At 46.1% G+C, this 19,197-nt stretch overlaps 2 protein-coding genes across 6 annotated transcripts; one reads left to right on the forward strand and one right to left on the reverse strand.

Annotated features, from left to right (window-relative positions):
* The first annotated feature begins 311 nt into the window (after positions 1 to 311).
* LOC124485806 (MOB-like protein phocein) lies at positions 312 to 6,962 on the forward strand. 3 transcript variants are annotated; one of them, XM_047047634.1, is made up of 9 exons: positions 312 to 592; positions 2,283 to 2,438; positions 4,280 to 4,342; positions 4,659 to 4,759; positions 4,864 to 4,906; positions 5,139 to 5,225; positions 5,358 to 5,437; positions 5,633 to 5,744; positions 6,067 to 6,962. In XM_047047634.1, exons 1-9 carry the CDS (start codon positions 590 to 592, stop codon positions 6,196 to 6,198), a joined length of 777 nt encoding a protein of 258 aa, XP_046903590.1. In that variant the 5' UTR covers positions 312 to 589; the 3' UTR covers positions 6,199 to 6,962. The 3 variants fall into 3 exon arrangements, with proteins under 3 accessions (XP_046903590.1, XP_046903589.1, XP_046903588.1); XM_047047632.1 differs by lacking the exons at positions 312 to 592; positions 2,283 to 2,438 and adding an exon at positions 3,396 to 3,565; XM_047047633.1 differs by lacking the exons at positions 4,280 to 4,342; positions 4,659 to 4,759; positions 4,864 to 4,906; ... (2 more) ...; positions 5,633 to 5,744; positions 6,067 to 6,962 and adding exons at positions 2,597 to 2,686; positions 3,054 to 3,251 and having other exon boundaries at positions 338 to 592.
* Positions 6,963 to 7,027: 65 nt separating this feature from the next.
* rftn2 (raftlin family member 2) lies at positions 7,028 to 18,612 on the reverse strand. 3 transcript variants are annotated; one of them, XM_047047720.1, is made up of 9 exons: positions 17,976 to 18,612; positions 11,867 to 12,047; positions 10,914 to 11,022; positions 10,583 to 10,763; positions 9,933 to 10,151; positions 9,048 to 9,154; positions 8,831 to 8,934; positions 8,666 to 8,744; positions 7,028 to 8,509 (listed from the first exon to the last, which is right to left on the reverse strand). In XM_047047720.1, exons 1-9 carry the CDS (start codon positions 18,112 to 18,114, stop codon positions 8,303 to 8,305), a joined length of 1,326 nt encoding a protein of 441 aa, XP_046903676.1. In that variant the 5' UTR covers positions 18,115 to 18,612; the 3' UTR covers positions 7,028 to 8,302. The 3 variants fall into 3 exon arrangements, with proteins under 3 accessions (XP_046903676.1, XP_046903677.1, XP_046903678.1); XM_047047721.1 differs by lacking the exon at positions 17,976 to 18,612 and adding an exon at positions 14,832 to 14,898; XM_047047722.1 differs by lacking the exon at positions 17,976 to 18,612 and adding an exon at positions 12,363 to 13,930.
* Between the last annotated feature and the right edge of the window lie 585 nt (positions 18,613 to 19,197).

Genomic DNA, 19,197 nt, shown 5'->3' on the forward strand with positions numbered 1-19,197 from the left:
TTTACCGGTAAACCCCTGACCATGTATAAAAGAATAAATGTTGCTATTCTAGAATTTTGCGAATACTAGAATAGTATTTCTTGTGAAATGGATTGTGGAATACTTACATATACCTAATATGTTAGTCAACTTATTTATAGGATGCTTTATAATGTTATACTGTCAGTGCTTTAACAAATGCATGCTCGTTCCCGGGTGCGGAGTTCCAGAATTTTCGTGTGTGCCATTGGAGAAAAAAAGAGAGGTCAAAGTTGACATTGTGCAACTTCGGTGCTACTTAATATCACATGTACGCACTTCAAATTAGCAGCGTTTACATTGCAGTTGACATAATAATACCGTATATTAGTTGTTTTATTCGTCCATGTAGCAAACTGAGAGATTTACATTGCATAATAGTTTATAGAACATTCTAGAATCGCAAAATTAAGGGGGCACCTGAAGACACGCATGCGCAAACTCCTACACTGATTTCTTCACGTGGTACCATTCCCCTTCAGTGTCAGATCTCAGATCCACGCTCTTTCTTTCTAGGCTAAGAAAACGGGGCTTAACATCACAAGGACTCAGAGACTTTGCACATACAACAATGGTAAGCATTTGTACTTCTACATGTGACACACAAATGGACGGTGTCGATGTGCATGGAATGAAAAATACATATGCAATCTCTTAATCCATATTATTAGCTACTTGATAGCTAGCCTGTTCATAGAACTGTTTGCTAGTAAATGGCTAACCAACCAAGGTTGCTAGCTATTGCTAATTTCTGTATCGAACTATACAAGGTCAGGTGTATTATGTTGCTGTCAACAAAATAGGCTACGCCTCAACAAAGTCTAAACTAGCCAACGAGTAATCCGGTTTTGCATGAGATGGACAGACGTTCCAAACAGACCGAACGGTCAACAGAAGAAATTACGCAGATATTGCTACATTATTTTGCATTTCACACCCATAACGCTAATTGTGTGTATCAAGATCACTGAAGTAGTTAGTCTTTTTTGTCTCAATATCCCCGATGTCCTAAATACCCTTATTAATGAACCATTGAATATACTGGTCATAGTCACGTTGAAGTTGGTGCATGTTTGAATTTTATTCCCGTGTTAGTAGCCGTGTAACTTTTTATTAATAAAATATACATTTACAAATGTTTTGACCCATTGAGTGTTAACAAATTCATTGCACTGTGTCCTTGCACAACGTGAAATGAATTACCGGCGATTCATGCACCTCTTCCGGGTTCCGTTGTCGTCACGTCCAGTTTACGTCAGACTAAGACTAAAGTGTTATAAAATCATTTTTGTGATGCATATTTGGCACAGCGATTTAACAATTATGTTGAAAACGTAAAATTACAATAACCCCAACCATATCTAGTTTATCCCAATAAAACCATTTTTGAAACGCATCTGAAAAATTTCAAAAATGTGAGTACAATTATAAAAGCCTAGTCAAGTCATTGAAGAAGACCTTGAATGATATCTCTTAATGTCTTTGAGGCTGTCAGACCCAGCACAAGGCTTGCCACAGGAGGAGGTAATGGAAAGCACTGTGACGGCGCACCAGTTGATTTATTCTTAAATGTACTAAGAAATCCCTGTTTGAATCAGTTATTATTTGTTGGCCTTCACAGTGATGGTAAACATTGATACGTAGGGAGTGAAGGTCTGCACTCAACCTCCCCCATGCCCAACCCCCCCCCCCCGTACCCCCCGGAGAGTCAACAGATTGGAACCGAAATACTTTGTCTTTCAGCCAATTTATTTTCTTCTGCTCCACCCCCTCTTCAATCCTCATTCACCCCCTTCCTCCACATGACCTTCACTCAAGGTTACACAAGCATCTGTTGCTAACAGACAGGCAGTTCAGGCAGCTGTTCCAAACTGCCTGTCTGTTGACCCTTGTGTGTGTGTGGGGGGGGTTCTGCCTTAACGTTGGTTAACACATCTCATAATCTCCCGACTGATACCTGTAACTAAGGTAAAAGAGTTACAGGAAGTGTACCACATTTTTAACTAAATGTTACAAAGTTTTTCCTCACAATAAGGTTTTGAACCTTTACATTTTTTCATTAAGTTTAAATTGAGTTTAGATGTACTGTGGAAAAAGAAAAAATCTAATGGTCATTTTTCATGATACTCAAACCTTCCACTTTTTCCATAATTCTTCTAAGACTCCCCCTTGTGGCCATTTAATATTGTTTATACTTTGACAACCCCGGTGACAATAATCCTAATAAGATGGTTATAATTCTGTCTTTTCCTCTGTCTCCATAGGCTTTCAGAAGGTTCCTCCCCATGTTTGACCGGGTGCTTGTGGAGCGTGTGGCCGCTGAGACTGTGACCAAGGGGGGCATCATGCTTCCAGAGAAGGCCCAGGGCAAGGTTCTACAGGCTACTGTACTGGCAGTGGGACCCGGCTCTGTCAACAAGGTAACCAAATTAAATTGGTTCATCTAGGCCTTGGGACCACTCCATAATTGTTTTCTGGAAGAAGGTCAATACTATCGTTTGAAGTCTATATATATGCTACGTCTGACCTGTGTCTAACTATATATTTCTATTGCTTTTGTTTTGGTTATCTCATCCAGAATGGGGATCTTCAACCTGTATGTGTCAAAGTTGGAGAAAAGGTCCTCCTTCCAGAGTATGGTGGAACTAAAGTATCCCTGGAAGACAAGGTATGTCAGGAACAACATTTTAGGTATTTGTTTTATGGGGGATACAGTGGATTTTTAAAATGGGAAATGTACAGTATTTCTGTACAGTAAAACGTAGTAAAGATGAGAGGAATTCTAACGTTTTTATAGTAATGTCAGTATAGGTTTAGGTACATGACCGGAAGAGATTAGATAAAGTGGCCAGGGTGTAGTATTTATGGTGACAGGGTCAAACACAAGTTGACTTCTGATACATTTTTGGTTGGGTCACATGTTGAAAGACACAAAATCCCTTAACTCTAAAGCATGGAATTGTCTTATTTTGAGTGATGAGTCAAGTATCCACGATTGTTGCCTTCTTCTAATTTATTAATGTATTGTGTTTCAGGACTACTTTCTCTTCCGTGATGCCGATATCTTGGGAAAATATGTAGACTAAAGTCCTATCTTCAACATGTAAAATCATAGCAATCCCATGAAAGTTAAAAGTGGCCTCACGTCCTTTTTTTTTCCTTTTCTATGTTGTTCAATTGTAAATAATTCTAATCATGTTTTGTTACATTAATAAAGTTACCTACTGAATCTGTATGTGTCTCATTTTTGGTTTTGTTCTTAACATAGACATCAGTATTGCAGAAGTGTCTGGTGTAGTGGTCCATATGGCATATTTTTACACGTAATTTGATGTACTCGGATGTATAAATTTGACACACTATTTGCAACTGTGGACAAGTAACACATTGGGTCTTATTTAACATCTCCTGTCTGACTCACTGCTGCAGCAGTAGCCTTAGCTATAATAGCGAGTCTGCAAGAGAAGCATCCGGGTATTCTGTCGAGATGGTCATGGCGGAGGGTACTGCAGTTCTCAGGAGGAATCGGCCTGGAACCAAAGCAAAGGTGGGATTCCACCAATCGGGACGAATTATAGATTAAAAAAATGCTCAATGTTTGGTCAGAAGCTGTGTCCATGTGGTGATTTAATAGGGGAAACTCAATTAAGAGTGGTTATCTTCTGGATACGACAGTTAACCAGCATAGGAAAGATCGGCCCAGTGACTGAAATGTCTGTTAGATACTGTACTTGTCAAATTGTGAAAATAAATTTTAGTTTGGCACAGATATGCAGTTGTACTTTCTAAGCACTTGGTTTAAACCAATACTATTTCTAATGATTACGTTCCGGCGTATAGTCGTGCGTTCTCAATGCTAGCTTGGAAGGTAGCTAGTTAGCTAGCAACTGGCTGCTAAATGCTAATGAAAGCTAGCTGAATGGAAAGCAGCTTCTACTAGCGTTATATAGCTAGGTCTAGAGCTACTGTAACATTATTAGTTTGATATCAATGATAATAGGATGATGCTTCATAGCGGGGTATGCTGTTGACTTAGCTAGTCTTGCTTATTTGATAACTTGCAATTACATTAACATTCTGTCGCTGAACTTCTTGCAAATGTTGAATACTTAAAGTGTGGCATTATCTAGCTGGGGCTAGCTAAATTTAACTATTTGTTTACATTGGTCATTGTCATCGAGTCAACCCTCTAACTGACAAGGTTTAAAATGTGTTTAACTTGGACGTCTATGTAACGTCTTGACTGTCCTGTCATACTTAGGATTTCTACAACTGGCCAGATGAATCGTTTGAGGAAATGGACAGCACGCTGGCTGTACAACAGGTGGGGTGTACTAGCAGGGCTGTTGAAAAAATGAGATCGAGTATCTAGACCAGTGGTTCCCAACTCTGGTCCTCAGGGACTCCCTGTCTAAACTTCACAGAAAACGAACATTGGCTTGCAAATGATCCCAAACAACATTGAAGAAAACTAAAGTTTAACATAATGCCTAACCCTAAACTTTCATATATTGCATGACATTTTGACTAGCTTTTATATAAAAATGTAAACAAGCTGTGGCCTTAAGGGAGGTTTGACGAGTTTTGACGAGTTATATTCTAGTTCATTGCCAGTGGCTCAAGGCTCCTCTCCCTTTTAGTATATTCAGCAGAACATCCGGTCCGACTGTTCCAACATTGATAAGATCCTGGAGCCACCAGAGGGACAGGATGAAGGAGTGTGGAAGTACGAGCACCTCAGGTAGGCCATCTGGGAGCAGTATGCATTCTATTCTGAGAAAGTTGTATAGAATCATTTTTTTAACAATTTGCTTTCTCCGCTTCCTTTCTGGCTCTGCAAAACAGGCAGTTCTGCCTAGAGCTCAATGGACTTGCTGTCAAGCTCCAGGTGGGTACCTGCCCACACAGCCAACCAAACAGCATTTTAAGTCGTCACTTTCCAATGACCATATTCAAATGCAGAGATATTAATTGATACGACTGGCTGTTCAATATAGTAGGCATCAATTTCACGTTCATCTTATTATTTGAGATTAATACAAGTCACCTGGATTAAATAAAGAAAATGTTGAGATCAGGTCTGACTCTTACACTGTGGAATTTGTTTGTGTTGTCCACAGAGTGAGTGCCACCCAGACACCTGCACCCAGATGACAGCCACAGAACAGTGGATCTTCCTTTGTGCTGCCCACAAGACCCCCAAAGAGGTGGGCATTAAATCATCAAGACTATTACCTACAATGCTATTTGCTGTAAAACCATATTGTAACAGGATTCAAAGCTTGTCTTATAGGATGACAGTTAGTGACAGTTGTTGTTTTTTTTCTGTTTTTGTGCAGTGTCCTGCGATTGACTACACCAGGCACACGCTGGACGGAGCTGCCTGCCTTCTCAACAGCAACAAGTATTTTCCTAGCCGGTAAGTTTTGTCATGAAACACACTATCACACAAACTATCAACCTATTGTAGGACTGGCATCACACCCTGCCTTTGAGCCAACCACGGTGAGTATTATGAAGAAGCATATCATAACCTGGCTTTACAATGCTGATCCACATTGTCATTTTAGCTCCACTTCTCCCTTCTCATTGGTTGAAAATCTGGTCTCTTCAGGGTGAGCATCAAAGAGTCATCTGTGGCCAAGCTGGGTTCAGTGTGTCGCCGCATATACAGGATATTCTCCCATGCCTACTTCCACCACCGCCAGATATTTGACAAGTATGAGGTACGAAGTCTCACTGTCACAAACAGTTCCAACTTTAGATACCAGAGCACTGTTACAAAGGCAATTGGGAAAAATTGTTTCCTGAGGTTTAGTTACCATTTCCACAACTGTGGCAATGTATTAGAGTCTGGAAATGTTCTTTAGTAACTGTTAGCAACAGAAGAGCATGTCACACTTCTCCAAGTCTTTTTCTGAATTGGACTTTTGCTGTAGTGTCCTCCTCTTTTTCTCTCCCTCTTGCTATATATCATTGCGTGGTAGTTAATATATCCTTAATGAAAAGTGTTTCTAAAATCTCTCCTTCTTCTTTCCCCCTGTGCAGAACGAGACGTTCCTATGCCATCGGTTCACGCGCTTTGTGATGAAGTATAACCTGATGTCAAAGGACAACCTCATCGTTCCCATCCTGGAGGAGGAAGTCCAGAACACCCCCACGGGAGAGAGCGAAGCCTGAGCGTGGCCATGGTGGAGGCACTCACACACACACACACACACACTACAGACATGAGCCCAGAACAGAACCAACCTCCTAGATAGTGCTGCCCCTGCACTGGTGTTGAGCATCATTTATCGTCATATCAACCCACATTATGGTATATGCCTCATAGAAGTTGTTCTGTGATCCAAAGCTACAGTACAGTGGAGATCTGAGATAATTGGACAATCAGAGATTTAAGGCAAGCTAACTGGACGTCAGGCCGAGGTCCATGTGGTTCAGCTGCAGCTGCTTGACAAGCTAGGCCTATATAGCTCAATGTACTGGGACTTAAAGCCAGTTTAGACCTTCCCTATCCTTTCAGATCTGCAAGTGGGTTGTTTCTGGACTGGAACAGGCTCTCACTACTCTGTAGGGGGACCTTGCTTTCATGTTTCAAGCAGCTGGATTTGCAAACCCATGTAACCATAGCATGTGTCGTTGAGGCAAACACATGGTTGGTTTCCCTGTACATAACCCCTGCCACCCTCCCGCTTTCCTCTTCATCTACCGACTATGATGTTTGTCTGGTGCTTCGGCTTTGCTTTTCCTTTATCTTTTTTCTGGCTTCTGTTCTTTCCATGTTGCTCTCAGTAAACCTTTATCCTCCTTTATCCTAAGTTATTGTGTGGGAGGATTCATGTCTTTCCACCCCACTGTATTTTTAATTTTTAATGAACAAATGTTTTGTTACTGTTGACATGCATTTCACGATGTCTTAATAAAAATGTAAAAATACTTTACCCATCTATATGTGTTTTGCTGGGGGCGTGGTTGTCAGCTGAAAGGTGTAAAAACAAACACAGAATGGCTAAAAGGGTAAAACTATTTAATATATCAATAGTACAGGAAGAAAACATTTCCCAAAACTGAAAACACTGCAAAAGGTAGATAACACTGATTTACTCATCCCAAGGCGAGGGAGATCAATAAAAACATGTAGAACTACAAAGGTTCCCACGAACAATAATACTTTTGTTAACCTATAAAGATATTTACAGCAGCATGACAATCTCTTGTCAAGCCTTCATTCCCTCTATTACCATTACACTAAAAACTGTCTCGTGTCCTGGAGTCAGATCTTAAAAAATGTCAATAATTTGAGACTTATACCACTGAACAGTGAAACAAGTGAACAAATAATTCCATAACATAAGAATGTGCACAGTTTGAACCCAACTGATGAAATAAACATAATTACATCATTAACAGGTGAGTATGGAGAACGGCCTCCAGCACCAGTAGTGTACAAATTGTCTAAAATGTGGCTTTTTTGTCAAATGTTTTATCCCATGATCAATTTTACACAACCTGAACTGAAGTTGAACTAACTCAATCTCATGGTTCAAGTGGATGTTTATAAAATTCAAAGCCACCCTGGGGCCTTGGAGAACTCACACACCCTATAGAAAAACATCAAAACTCATCCTATTGTACAAATAATGATAAATGTTTATATTTACCCCTGATAAATGTTTATATCCTGCATGTGTTTACAGGAGAGATACAGCTAACAGGAAGTATTAGGCCAACAAAGGATGAGGGGATGAACCGAGGTGCAAGTGGCAGCGGGTGGGTCACACAACAGGAAAAGCGGATGAAAACATCTCAGAGGAGGACTGATGGGTGACAGGAAGTAGCGAGGGCCGTCAGTGTGCGTAGCTCTTCCTGGTTCCTCTGATCCCCGTCACATGCGGCGTGTTTTGCGGAGGTGACAGTCATATGTGTGTGTGTTTGTCGTCATGTGAAAGACGCATGATGAGCGTGACATTCTCTTTTAGAACCATCCCCTTACTAAAGTGTCATACATGAATGCGAACAAGGTGAAGTCAAATATCTATATGGTAGTGAATGCATATTGCTTGTTTTTCCCCAAGAACTTGTATAAAATGTGGTCTTAAAATCATGTGATAAATACTGTATGGCTTGAAAAAAAATATATAAAAAGAATAAACATTACAAAAGTGCCAATTATTTTCCTCTACTCTATATTCCTGGTTATGGGGAAAGGGTTAGAAGGATGTGGGTGTACAGTAAGTGTGTGTGTGTTTACAGTTTCTGTCGGTGTCTCTCTCTGCTCTGATCACATACAGGTAACCTCTGCTGCGCCATCGTCTTGTTCAAAGCCCCCCTCTTCCAGGTGGGAGAGGGCGCTGGGATAGCCTCCTCCGAACACAGGGAAGCCCCCAATACCCCCTGATGTAGGGGAGAGCTCCTCTGGAGCGGGGCTGCCCACCCCACGACTCACAGATCTCGTGGAAACATCACGCTGCATGGAGGCTGTGGCATCCTGTGAGGAACACCCAAGAAACGTTTCAAACAGAGTCACCCTTCACACACCCATGTCGTTCATCCAATGTCCAACAGGTGGCAGTGTGGCCCAATTAAAAGTATTACGATCTCTAGCACTGTAATGTCCTCCAGTACTTTTACAGCCACAGCTCACCTGGTCCTTCTGGGAAGCTGCCTGCATCTTGACGGGTCTCTGCAGGAACACCACCTGCTTGGTGGCCAGGTTACCATCACTGAAGAACCATAAAGAACAAACATAGTTAGTCACAGAGTGTGTATGGTACTAGCATTTCTGTGTATATGTGTGTGTGTGTGTTACCTGTCATGGTGGATGATAGGAGTGGGAAGCACACAGGTAAGAAGCCAGCCAAACTCAGCGAGAGTGTGAAGGAGGGGTCCATAGTCAGTCTTCACATTGGAACCCTACACATTGGGCAGTAAGACATCTGTCTCTTTAGTGGTACATCCCAGGTACACAATGGGAAAGAGGTCAGTTTAAGATCAGTCTCATTCAAACACACACAGACATTGCTGACCTCTATCACAGTCCACTGCTCCACGACGATGGTGTCATTGGCTGGAGGTGAAGTGCTCCTCTCCTCATAGACAAACAGACCCTCTAGAGACCTGGGCACTGGGTCACCTGACACACACATCACTGCATAATCAACAAGTGTCTATTTCACACATTTTAAAATATCCCTCTACATTTCTGCATATCTGTAGTAGGTAACATGGAAATACACCAAGCACCAGATTTCTTCACAATGGGAGGAGGAGAACGATTCTACACGGGGGGGGGGGTCGTGTCATGGAAAGTGTGTCATTGAGATGACAATGAACTAGTTACAGTCCTTTGGTAGTAGGATGCGTGTGCCTGCCCGAGTGCATGTGTGTGTTCTACATTTCCAGATCTCTACAAATGATGTGATTTTTTACAGCTGCCAGTCTTGAGGAAGTGAGTTCACGAGGTTGGAAGGAGAGCTCCAAATATAGCCACAGTGAAAGAGAGGGGGAGGGGCTCAGGCAAACAGGAAGTGACTGTAAAACAGAATTTTCTGGGAACACAAAAATTGATATACTGGGAGAGTTAGAGAAAGAGAGTGGGAGAAAAACAGATGTGGATTTGAACGATGATAAGGACAAACAATGTTCTTAATCTCTCGTTCTTTCTCCCTCCCTTCCTCTCTTCTTTAATCCCATCCTGTCATCAGTAATAGGGTGTTTCTAACTATGACCCTAGTAGACCCTAGTGACCGTAGGATAGTTGTGACCTCTCATAGTAGGCTGCAGTGGGACTATACAGACTGTTCTGAAAGGAGATTACTACTATTCATATTAGTACAGGACTTTCCACAGACTTAAAACATCTGGGATCTTAGCTCTGACAACATATGGTCCATCAACCTGACTGGCTGTACCTCTGGGTGTGTCCCAGTAAACAAAAGAGTCCACCAATGACCAGCCCTTGCGGTAGTAAGCGGCGGTTAGCTCCAGCCAATCAGCCTCCAGCGCGCTGACCACCTGGCCCTTCCTGGAGACGCGCATGGAAAGTGCCCCCTGGTGGTACTGACAGGCCAGGGAGTCCAGCGGGGCGCAGCCTGGTGCCCAGGAATGGAAGAACACCAGCAACCTTAGGTCTGGACGGAGAGAAGGATAGAGAGGGGGAAGAGAGGAGGGAAGGAGAAGGAGTGAAGGACATGAGGGGAGAGAGAGGAAAGAAAGATGGCCATAGAACAAAGAGAAGAAGGTTACTACCATACTGGCCTGAACAACAGCATCCAAGAGGAACTCATAATGTTCAAAGAGTAATATTGTTTGGTAGTAAACAGTGTCTGAGTGTGTGACGTGCAGTGTTCTATGTAGGCTAGGTCAGCCTGGGTTGAGGAGCAGGCAGGCAGAGTGATAGTAGTGCTGCAGAGCCCCGGGGCAGCTTGTCACTCACTCTCATCCCCACCACACGGGCTTCAACCCAAACACGCCGACAAGGCCGAGGGAAGAGACGGAGAGAGGGATCCCCGGGAGGAGAGACGAACAGAGGGAAGGGGTTAGACCAGTGAAGAGGTCTCACCAGGGCTGTAGGTGTTCTCCTCCAGGTCTCCGTCTCCAGGGGGGGTGCGCGGAGGGGAGCGCGGGGGGGAACGGCAGCCCCTCCTGGGACTGGGCACCCGGCCGTTGCTGCCCCCTCCTCCTCCAGCCTGCTGGAGAACCGAGCCCACAAACCTCACCCCGCCACGTGCGCTGCTGTTGACCTGCAAACACGCACGCACAGATCAGGAGGCGGCTGGGGGAGGGGCTTGTGTTGGACGAGTGCGGTAACTATATGACGGCGTCTGTGCCAGTAGGGGTAAGTCAGTGTATGACGTGTTCCGGGGTTCTGCAGTGTGGTGTGCAGGACTGACCCTGTCGATAAGCGCCCTCACAATGTCTCCCGTCAGAGACTCTCCTGGGAGAGGCCACTCCTCCACTCTCAGCACTGGGACACTGTGGCACATGGACACTGCATGCTTACTGGACACAGACACACAGACACACAGACACACGGGTTAGCTGACTGACTGGTCTCACGCTACAGAGGCCTGTCCATCCAGCTGGGCTGTATGCAGACAGAAAACATGATGAAACTTGAATGGGCCCAGCATGAGAGGACAACTGCTGTCTAAGGATGACATACATAAGGATAAAGAAGGATACGTAAGAGTGTAGACATACAGAACTGTTCTTCTGCTGGGAGCCAGTTAGCAGTTAGAACATGTTGGCCCACACCAATAAGAAGAGAGATTATTAGCGGACTCTTCTATTATGTTTAGCGAGAAGATAGTTATGAGAGAGTATGTTTTCCATTTCACCAGTGGAATGTACAATACTGAAGGTCACAGCGGGCACACAGCGGGCACCCAGGAGAGAGGAGGCAGAGACGCCCCATTGGCCCAGGTAACAAAACTCCTGTTGTCAGGGTACATTTCTACCCAATGGCAGGCGTCGTCTCACCCCATTGGCAGACCCCACCAAAACATCCTCTCTAGGACTCCCCAAATCCCCCCATCCCCGTTTCCTTACACAGCCGTCTGACAGTCTGACCTCCTACTGATCCTGCATTAAATATGCATCTCCTCTTATTAATCATTCAGCTATTTACTAGAGTGGGAGGGCCGCTGACATGCAGAGCTCCAATCAGAGAGGAGTGGAGGAGGGCGGTGGGAGTTCTTGTTGTGTCTGACTGCAGCACCTGGGTCATGGCGCTGTAGGGGATTGTTGTGTTGCCAAGCCATGTGCAAGCGTGTCAGGTCTGTGTGTGTGTGTGTTTCTGGGGCTTCCTCTCATGTCTGTTAGACACGGGAGGGGGGGGCATCACCTGGGCCGAGGTCGTGCCAGGATGGCCCGATACAGCAGGCTGAAGGGCAGCGAGCGCGTGCGTCCGACGGAGAGGATGATGGGATGCAGGGCTGTCAGGACGTAGCCCTGGGTGTAGTAGGGCTGCAGGGCCTGGGGCAGCTCACACAGGGAGGACACGTACTGCACGGTAGGACGACTGCCTGGAGGAGGGAGGGAGGAGGAGGGGAGGGAGGAGGAGGAGGGAGGAAAGAAGGAGGGGAAGAGAGAGGAAGGAGGGAGGAAGGGGAGAAGGAGGAGGAAGGAGGGAGGGGAAGAGGATGAGAGGAGGAGGGAGAGAGATGCATTAGGTCTAGGTTATGGGTGACTCACTGAGATAAGGTGTTATCCCTGTAATGTGCCTTGTGCACACTGCATTGTGGATTAGAGTACAGTGGAAAAATCTATGACCTGCTTTTTAGTCGCCCTGGATAAAAGCATCGGCTAAATGAATAAAATGTCAAAAGGCTCATATTTACACAGGGCCATTTGCACCCTTCCTCCTCAGTCGGTCCTCTAATGACTTCACCATCCCTATTCCCCTGGGGAAAGGGGAAATCCCACAGACACACAACACAAACAACAACGAGAACAACGTTTTGGTTGTCACAGAGGAATGTGAATGATAGAGTAGCGGCCTTCTCACAGCGACACGGCACAGCAGCGTTACACCAGCCAGACAGGGACTACAAGCACAGCAGCGTTACACCAGCCAGACAGGGACTACAAGCACAGCAGCGTTACACCAGCCAGACACAGACCACAAGCACAGCAGCGTTACACCAGCCAGACAGGGACTACAAGCACAGCAGCGTTACACCAGCCAGACAGGGACTACAAGCACAGCAGCGTTACACCAGCCAGACACAGACCACAAGCACAGCAGCGTTACACCAGCCAGACAGGGACTACAAGCACAGCAGCGTTACACCAGCCAGACACAGACCACAAGCACAGCGGCGTTACACCAGCCAGACAGGGACTACAAGCACAGCAGCGTTACACCAGCCAGACAGTGACTACAAGCACAGCAGCGTTACACCAGCCAGACAGTGACTACAAGCACAGCAGCGTTACACCAGCCAGACAGTGACTACAAGCACAGCAGCGTTACACCAGCCAGACAGTGACTACAAGCACAGCAGCGTTACACCAGCCAGACAGGGACTACAAGCACAGCAGCGTTACACCAGCCAGACAGTGACTACAAGCACAGCAGCGTTACACCAGCCAGACAGGGGCTACAAGCACAGCAGCGTTACACCAGCCAGACAGGGACTACAAGCACAGCAGCGTTACACCAACCAGACAGGAACTACAAGCACAGCAGCGTTACACCAGCCAGACAGGGGCTACAAGCACAGCAGCGTTACACCAGCCAGACAGGGGCTACAAGCACAGCAGCGTTACACCAGCCAGACAGGGACCACAAGCACAGCAGCGTTACACCAGCCAGACAGTGACTACAAGCACAGCAGCGTTACACCAGCCAGACAGTGACTACAAGCACAGCAGCGTTACACCAGCCAGACAGTGACTACAAGCACAGCAGCGTTACACCAGCCAGACAGTGACTACAAGCACAGCAGCGTTACACCAGCCAGACAGTGACTACAAGCACAGCAGCGTTACACCAGCCAGACAGGGACTACAAGCACAGCAGCGTTACACCAGCCAGACAGTGACTACAAGCACAGCAGCGTTACACCAGCCAGACAGGGGCTACAAGCACAGCAGCGTTACACCAGCCAGACAGGGACTACAAGCACAGCAGCGTTACACCAACCAGACAGGAACTACAAGCACAGCAGCGTTACACCAGCCAGACAGGGGCTACAAGCACAGCAGCGTTACACCAGCCAGACAGGGGCTACAAGCACAGCAGCGTTACACCAGCCAGACAGGGACCACAAGCACAGCAGCGTTACACCAGCCAGACAGGGACTACAAGCACAGCAGCGTTACACCAGCCAGACACAGACCACAAGCACAGCAGCGTTACACCAGCCAGACAGGGACTACAAGCACAGCAGGCTGCTGAGGCCTCCTTCTCATGGGTAACCACTCAACCCCGCCCAGGGCTGCTCCTAATGAGAGGGATACACCACCATCCCCACAAGGCTATTTATACCAGCAGGCTGCTCCAACAGTCACAAACACAGTCCAGACTACACCCCCTTATCTAATCCCCCAGCACTTTCTTCTCTGGTTTAGAAACAATTGATCCTTTTATTCTGCAGATCTACAAAACAGGACTCGGTGTCTAGCGGTGAAGTGGACAGGCTGATGTTGTGTTGTTTTTCCTTCACACGGATCTGGCAACCCACTCATGCCATCATTACCTTACTTCTTCAGTCTAACAGAGAGGCTGTTCACTGTAGGGCTGGCTCTGGGCCACACATAGCCGCTTTACAGTCAAACACAAACATTTGTAGTCTTAACACGCATGCATACTGCACATGGGTTTACATCAACAAAATAGGAGCCGTGTGAACTCAAAGGGACAAACACCCCATCACACTGGCACACTGTTCTTGGACAGCAACACACACTAAGCCCATTGCAGCACAACCGAATGTACACATTGCATGTTTACAAATACAATCATACTCCGCTGCACCGCATTCTCACAACCGGGAAAATCCGAAACAGATTGTTTCCCTGGACTTCATGTGAATTTGAAGGCCTGATTTGGCTTCAAGGTCTGGAATGCTGGCTGGCGGACATGGATTCTAATCCGAGGTCCACATCCGTCACTCTGGGATGTCTAGACCAGTGGGTGGTTAGGGAGGACTGTGGGCAGACTGGCAAGGCCAACCAGAGGGCCCAAGCGGCACATCCTGTGTGCTACTGAGAGAAGCTGAGATAACGGTCCCACAGGAACACAGCCGCCTCAAACCAATCCTCTCCAAAAGATCCTTCAGATCAACCTTGGAAGGAGTTCTCACCTGAGTGTGTGTGAAAATAATGACACATTCCAGGCCATAGCTCTCCAGAGGATCACAACGCCAGGCAATTCAGAAACAGGCCTTAAGTGTCACACACACACACACGTCTCTGGTCCAGGCTTTTGTCCTTCTCCTGCTCCCCCAAACCCCCCCCCCCCCCCCTCACCATCCCAGTGCCCGCCCTGTTAATGCACACACTGAGCCCTCTGTTCGTTGTTATGTGGGAGAAAAGGCGAGGACAGGAGGAGGGGTGCAAATCGGGGGGTGGGGGGGGCGGGGGAGGTGCAAAGGAGAAGCTGTGTAAAAAAAGGAAGGCAAAGGAAGAGAGAGAGGGGGGGGCGGGGATGCTGTGGAGACAGAGCAAGTTAAAGAACGAAGAGGGGGAGAAGGATTGAGATACCAAGAAGGAAGGAGGGGAGAATGTGGTTACAAGAGAGTTTATGAGCCAGATAGCTCATGTGTGAAAGGGAGAGCTTGTAAGAGCCACTGGCAACCGTCGAATAGAAGGAGGGAGGGGAAGAAAAATTCAAGGACTGACAGAGAAAGAGAGAAGGTGGAGCTATGTTCAAGACATGGCATACAGTGTTAGACAAATGGGAGGGCATGAGAAGGTTGAGATGGAGGTACTAGAGCCTGTCACTGTATCAGATCATTTTAATATGATTATAGAGGCACTTAGTCTGTTCGGTTGTTGCCCTGTCTGTTAGCACATCATTAGATTACATTAGCACAACATTAGGCAGTCACGCCAATCAAGCTGCTTTGAACTCCCCAGAAATGTTATTAAGGCCAACCAGATTGATTCTCCACACCGTATTAAGCCACACGGCCAGGTCTGCCCTTGTACTGTCCCATAAAAAAAATCATAGAAACTCACGATAATCTGACACAATCCCGTGTTTGCAGATTACCGGGGTGAAAGAATACACTAGATTGAGGCCCTCTGTTTTTCAGTAGTAGAATGTAGATCAGTCGAAGACTCAGCAGAGAAGTAATCAGGAGTTGCATCCATCAGAGGTAAACAACCTTGGAGAGAATTACATTAACCAAGCGAAGCGGGGAGGAGGGAGTTTACATTCATCCCCCAATCCCTTTATCCCTCCCGTTCATCCGTTTATATTCACAAAACATATCTCCAGTCATCTCTAAATATCTATCATTCTCTGCGCATCCATCCATTCCTGTGCCCATTAACATAGGCGCTCCATCCAGCCATGCCCCTCTTCCTCCTCCTCCCCCCAACTCTTTTTCCCCTCCAACCTGCACTCTCCCCTGTGACTCTCCAGAGAGCCCCGGTCTGGCCTCAGCCCCCTTCAGAGGGCCCAGCTCTGGCCGGGTTCCCCCTTCACTGACACAGCAGCACAGAGCCCAACTCGGACTAATCAGTGTGGGGAGGCATTAGCCATTAGTCTTTGATGTGCTGCCTCTGGCCTCGGCTTCCGTCCCACAGCAGGCAGCCAGGAGTAATGGTGCTTTAAAAGGAGGCCAAGCCACTAAGCAGGGCCACTGCTACCGAAGGCTGAGGGGAGATGGGGAGGATGGAGGAGAGGGCAGGGCAGGGGGGCATTGTGCAGAGAGGGTGGAGGGGGAGGGGAGACGGATGGGTATAGATGTGTGTCCCAGAAAGGTTCCCTTATTTGGGGAAAGGTGAAAGGGAACATGACATGGCTGACCCCCCTGGTTAGTCGAAGTAAAGCAGGGAACAGGGAAACTAATCTGTAGTTTAGGGACAATCTTCATAATCTGTCTATTTGCCTCTTCGTCACAGTCCAACATCTGGCTCTGGAGGGTGGGGTGGGGGGTTATCTGAAAGATCTAATGGAACGGAAACCATATCAGTCTTGTGTTTGTGTGAGTGTGTGTGTGGGAGAGAGAAAGAGAGAGCAAGCGAGTGTGTGTGTGTGTGGCTTGCTTTGTGTGAAAGAAACTAAAGTATTCCTATCTACCTCTCAGGCATCTGCAGTCCAGGTGCTCTTCACGAATGGAACACACTGACAGTTATTTATGCTTAAAATCACTCCTTCAAAATGAACGCAGAGTTCTATTGTCTCAAGCACATTCATTATGAAACCTATGCAAGGTGTTTGTCTAAGTGAGCAGCAACCAGGCCCATAGTTTGTTGACGAACAAAAGAACCCAGTGCTCTGCTGTGCTTAAAACCAGCTCACGTAATGGATAGACATGTCCAATCACATCACAGTGCCCATCCAGGGTGCCAACTCAGCACAGAGAGGTGGCTGACCAGGGGGGAGCTAGGCTGGGGAGGCAAATAGGCCAGGCCAGCCTTTCAAACCCCAATTGTGGCTCATATCTTGAAAAACAGGATCATCGATGAACAGCACTGCTCATCACTGATCAGTGATCAGTAATCAGATCAATTACTGTCCCCAACAAGTTATATTAGTCTATGTCCAAGACACAAGCCCACTGGAAACAGGAGTCTATCATGATTAGTTCAGTTCTTCCAGTCTAACACTGGTAGTTGGTTAAATACCTAACTATGCCACATGGCCTGTTTACATGGTGGGCTTCCATTCAACAACTTAATCACCATATCCTTCCAAATGGGTCACACTGTCCTCCTCGTCAAAACAGCCCGACTCCTCCAGTTAGCTGGATTACCCTGAAAATGCACTGCCGCTTGACAGCCATAGCTGATTGAAATTATCAAATATATCTATGAAACAGCAGGTGTCTCTGTGGGGAAGTGGGGATTTTTTGTAGTCACGCATAAGCATTCTGAAACGCTCACACACACACACTCAGACTGCAGGGTCAAATGGGAAGGGGACATAGGAAAACTCTCCTGACCCATTTCTGGATAGAATAAAATGACAGCACATTTGCTAGGGACAATTCAGAAGACCCCAGCCTCTTTGTGCCAAGGGTACACCTGTAAAAAGTTTAAATTTAATGACTGTCTTGAATTCACGGTTTAGTCTATGTAACCAACTACACAACTTCAATAAGTTTGGTGTTTTTAAGTAAACGTTCAAGTACAGAGTCTCAAAGTAGTCTACAATGGAACATATGGAAATCTGATTGGTTTTAGGACTAAATTTGGGTCAGTCAATGGTCCCTCCATGTGATTTTGTTATGTTTTTGCATTATCTTGAAATCATGCAAGATAATGACAGAGCCTACCTTCCATACTGAAGTCGAGTAACACATATTCGTACACCGTATCTGTTTTGGTTTCAACTTGTGGTCTCTTCAAAGTGGAATATATTTTCCCTGGGCTGCTGTCCTCGGGGTCCTCGAGCTTCCGCAGCCCGCAGCCCATTGTGGCGGGATGTCCAGCTCACACAGCTCGATCACGGGAAGAGCTATGAACAGCCTCGCTCCTGATATGAAGTTAACGGGATTGCTCCATCCTGAACTCAATAGTTAATCCCTTGGAATGACCCAACATAACCTCTGCAAACTGCAATAGGTTACAAACGTTATTCCTCAATTATCCGATGGTCTGAGAGTTTATGCTACTGAGGGCGTAGATTATCTTCATTGGATCCTTGATCCCACCGCCGAGTGTGTGGAGCGTGGAGCGTGGAGCTGACTGCTAAGGGAAAAGGAAAAAAAACTCGCGGAAAGTTATGATCACTTTCCACCGTGGCGCGTGCTGTTACTTTGTTGCAAATAATAGTTTAAATGAAATATTACTACGTGTCACTATGTTGTTCGATGAAATCATCCACGGAAAATGTTAAGGAACAATTCTGTGAGACCCGAAACACGCAGAGCGTGGCTTCTCGCTAGAAACAGAAAAAATGGGAGGAACGTGGGCGAGCTGATTTAGGGAGCAACATCTGACAGAGGAAGCGGTGGCTGCATGGAGAGAGGAGGTGTGAATAAAAAAAATCACATGCAGTCTGTCACCATTCAGAATAATTTAGAATTTGATTGGCTCATGTACAAGTCTTTGTATTGTTACCGTTACGAATATGCATGAATAAAGACGACAGCTGACCTCCAGCATGTTTCACGTCATCTGTGAAATGACGAAATTCCAACGTCCTTCTTCATGGTAATGATGACCAGACACCTTTAACTCTATTTACTCCTGCAGAGACCGGTAATTGAAAGATGTGTTGACTAAATCTCTTTCTGATTTGCAATCTTAGAAACCCAACACCTATATGTCTCAATGAGTTGTAACAGAAGGAGGCATTATTTAGGCAATATGCCATATGTCACCAAGCCCATAACTCCTCTCCACCAATCCCAGACCAGTGTTGAGAGGTAATGGATCCCATGTGGATATAGGGCTCCTTAGGGCATCTTGGCCAGTCAACTGACAAGCCCCTCACTTGTCTGTTCACCATCTGAAGTATACCAGATCCCCCCAACTCTGACCTCGGGCAATACA

This window comes from Hypomesus transpacificus, chromosome 23 (assembly GCF_021917145.1).
Source record: "Hypomesus transpacificus isolate Combined female chromosome 23, fHypTra1, whole genome shotgun sequence".
In the NCBI taxonomy this organism is placed as follows: Eukaryota; Metazoa; Chordata; class Actinopteri; order Osmeriformes; family Osmeridae; genus Hypomesus; species Hypomesus transpacificus.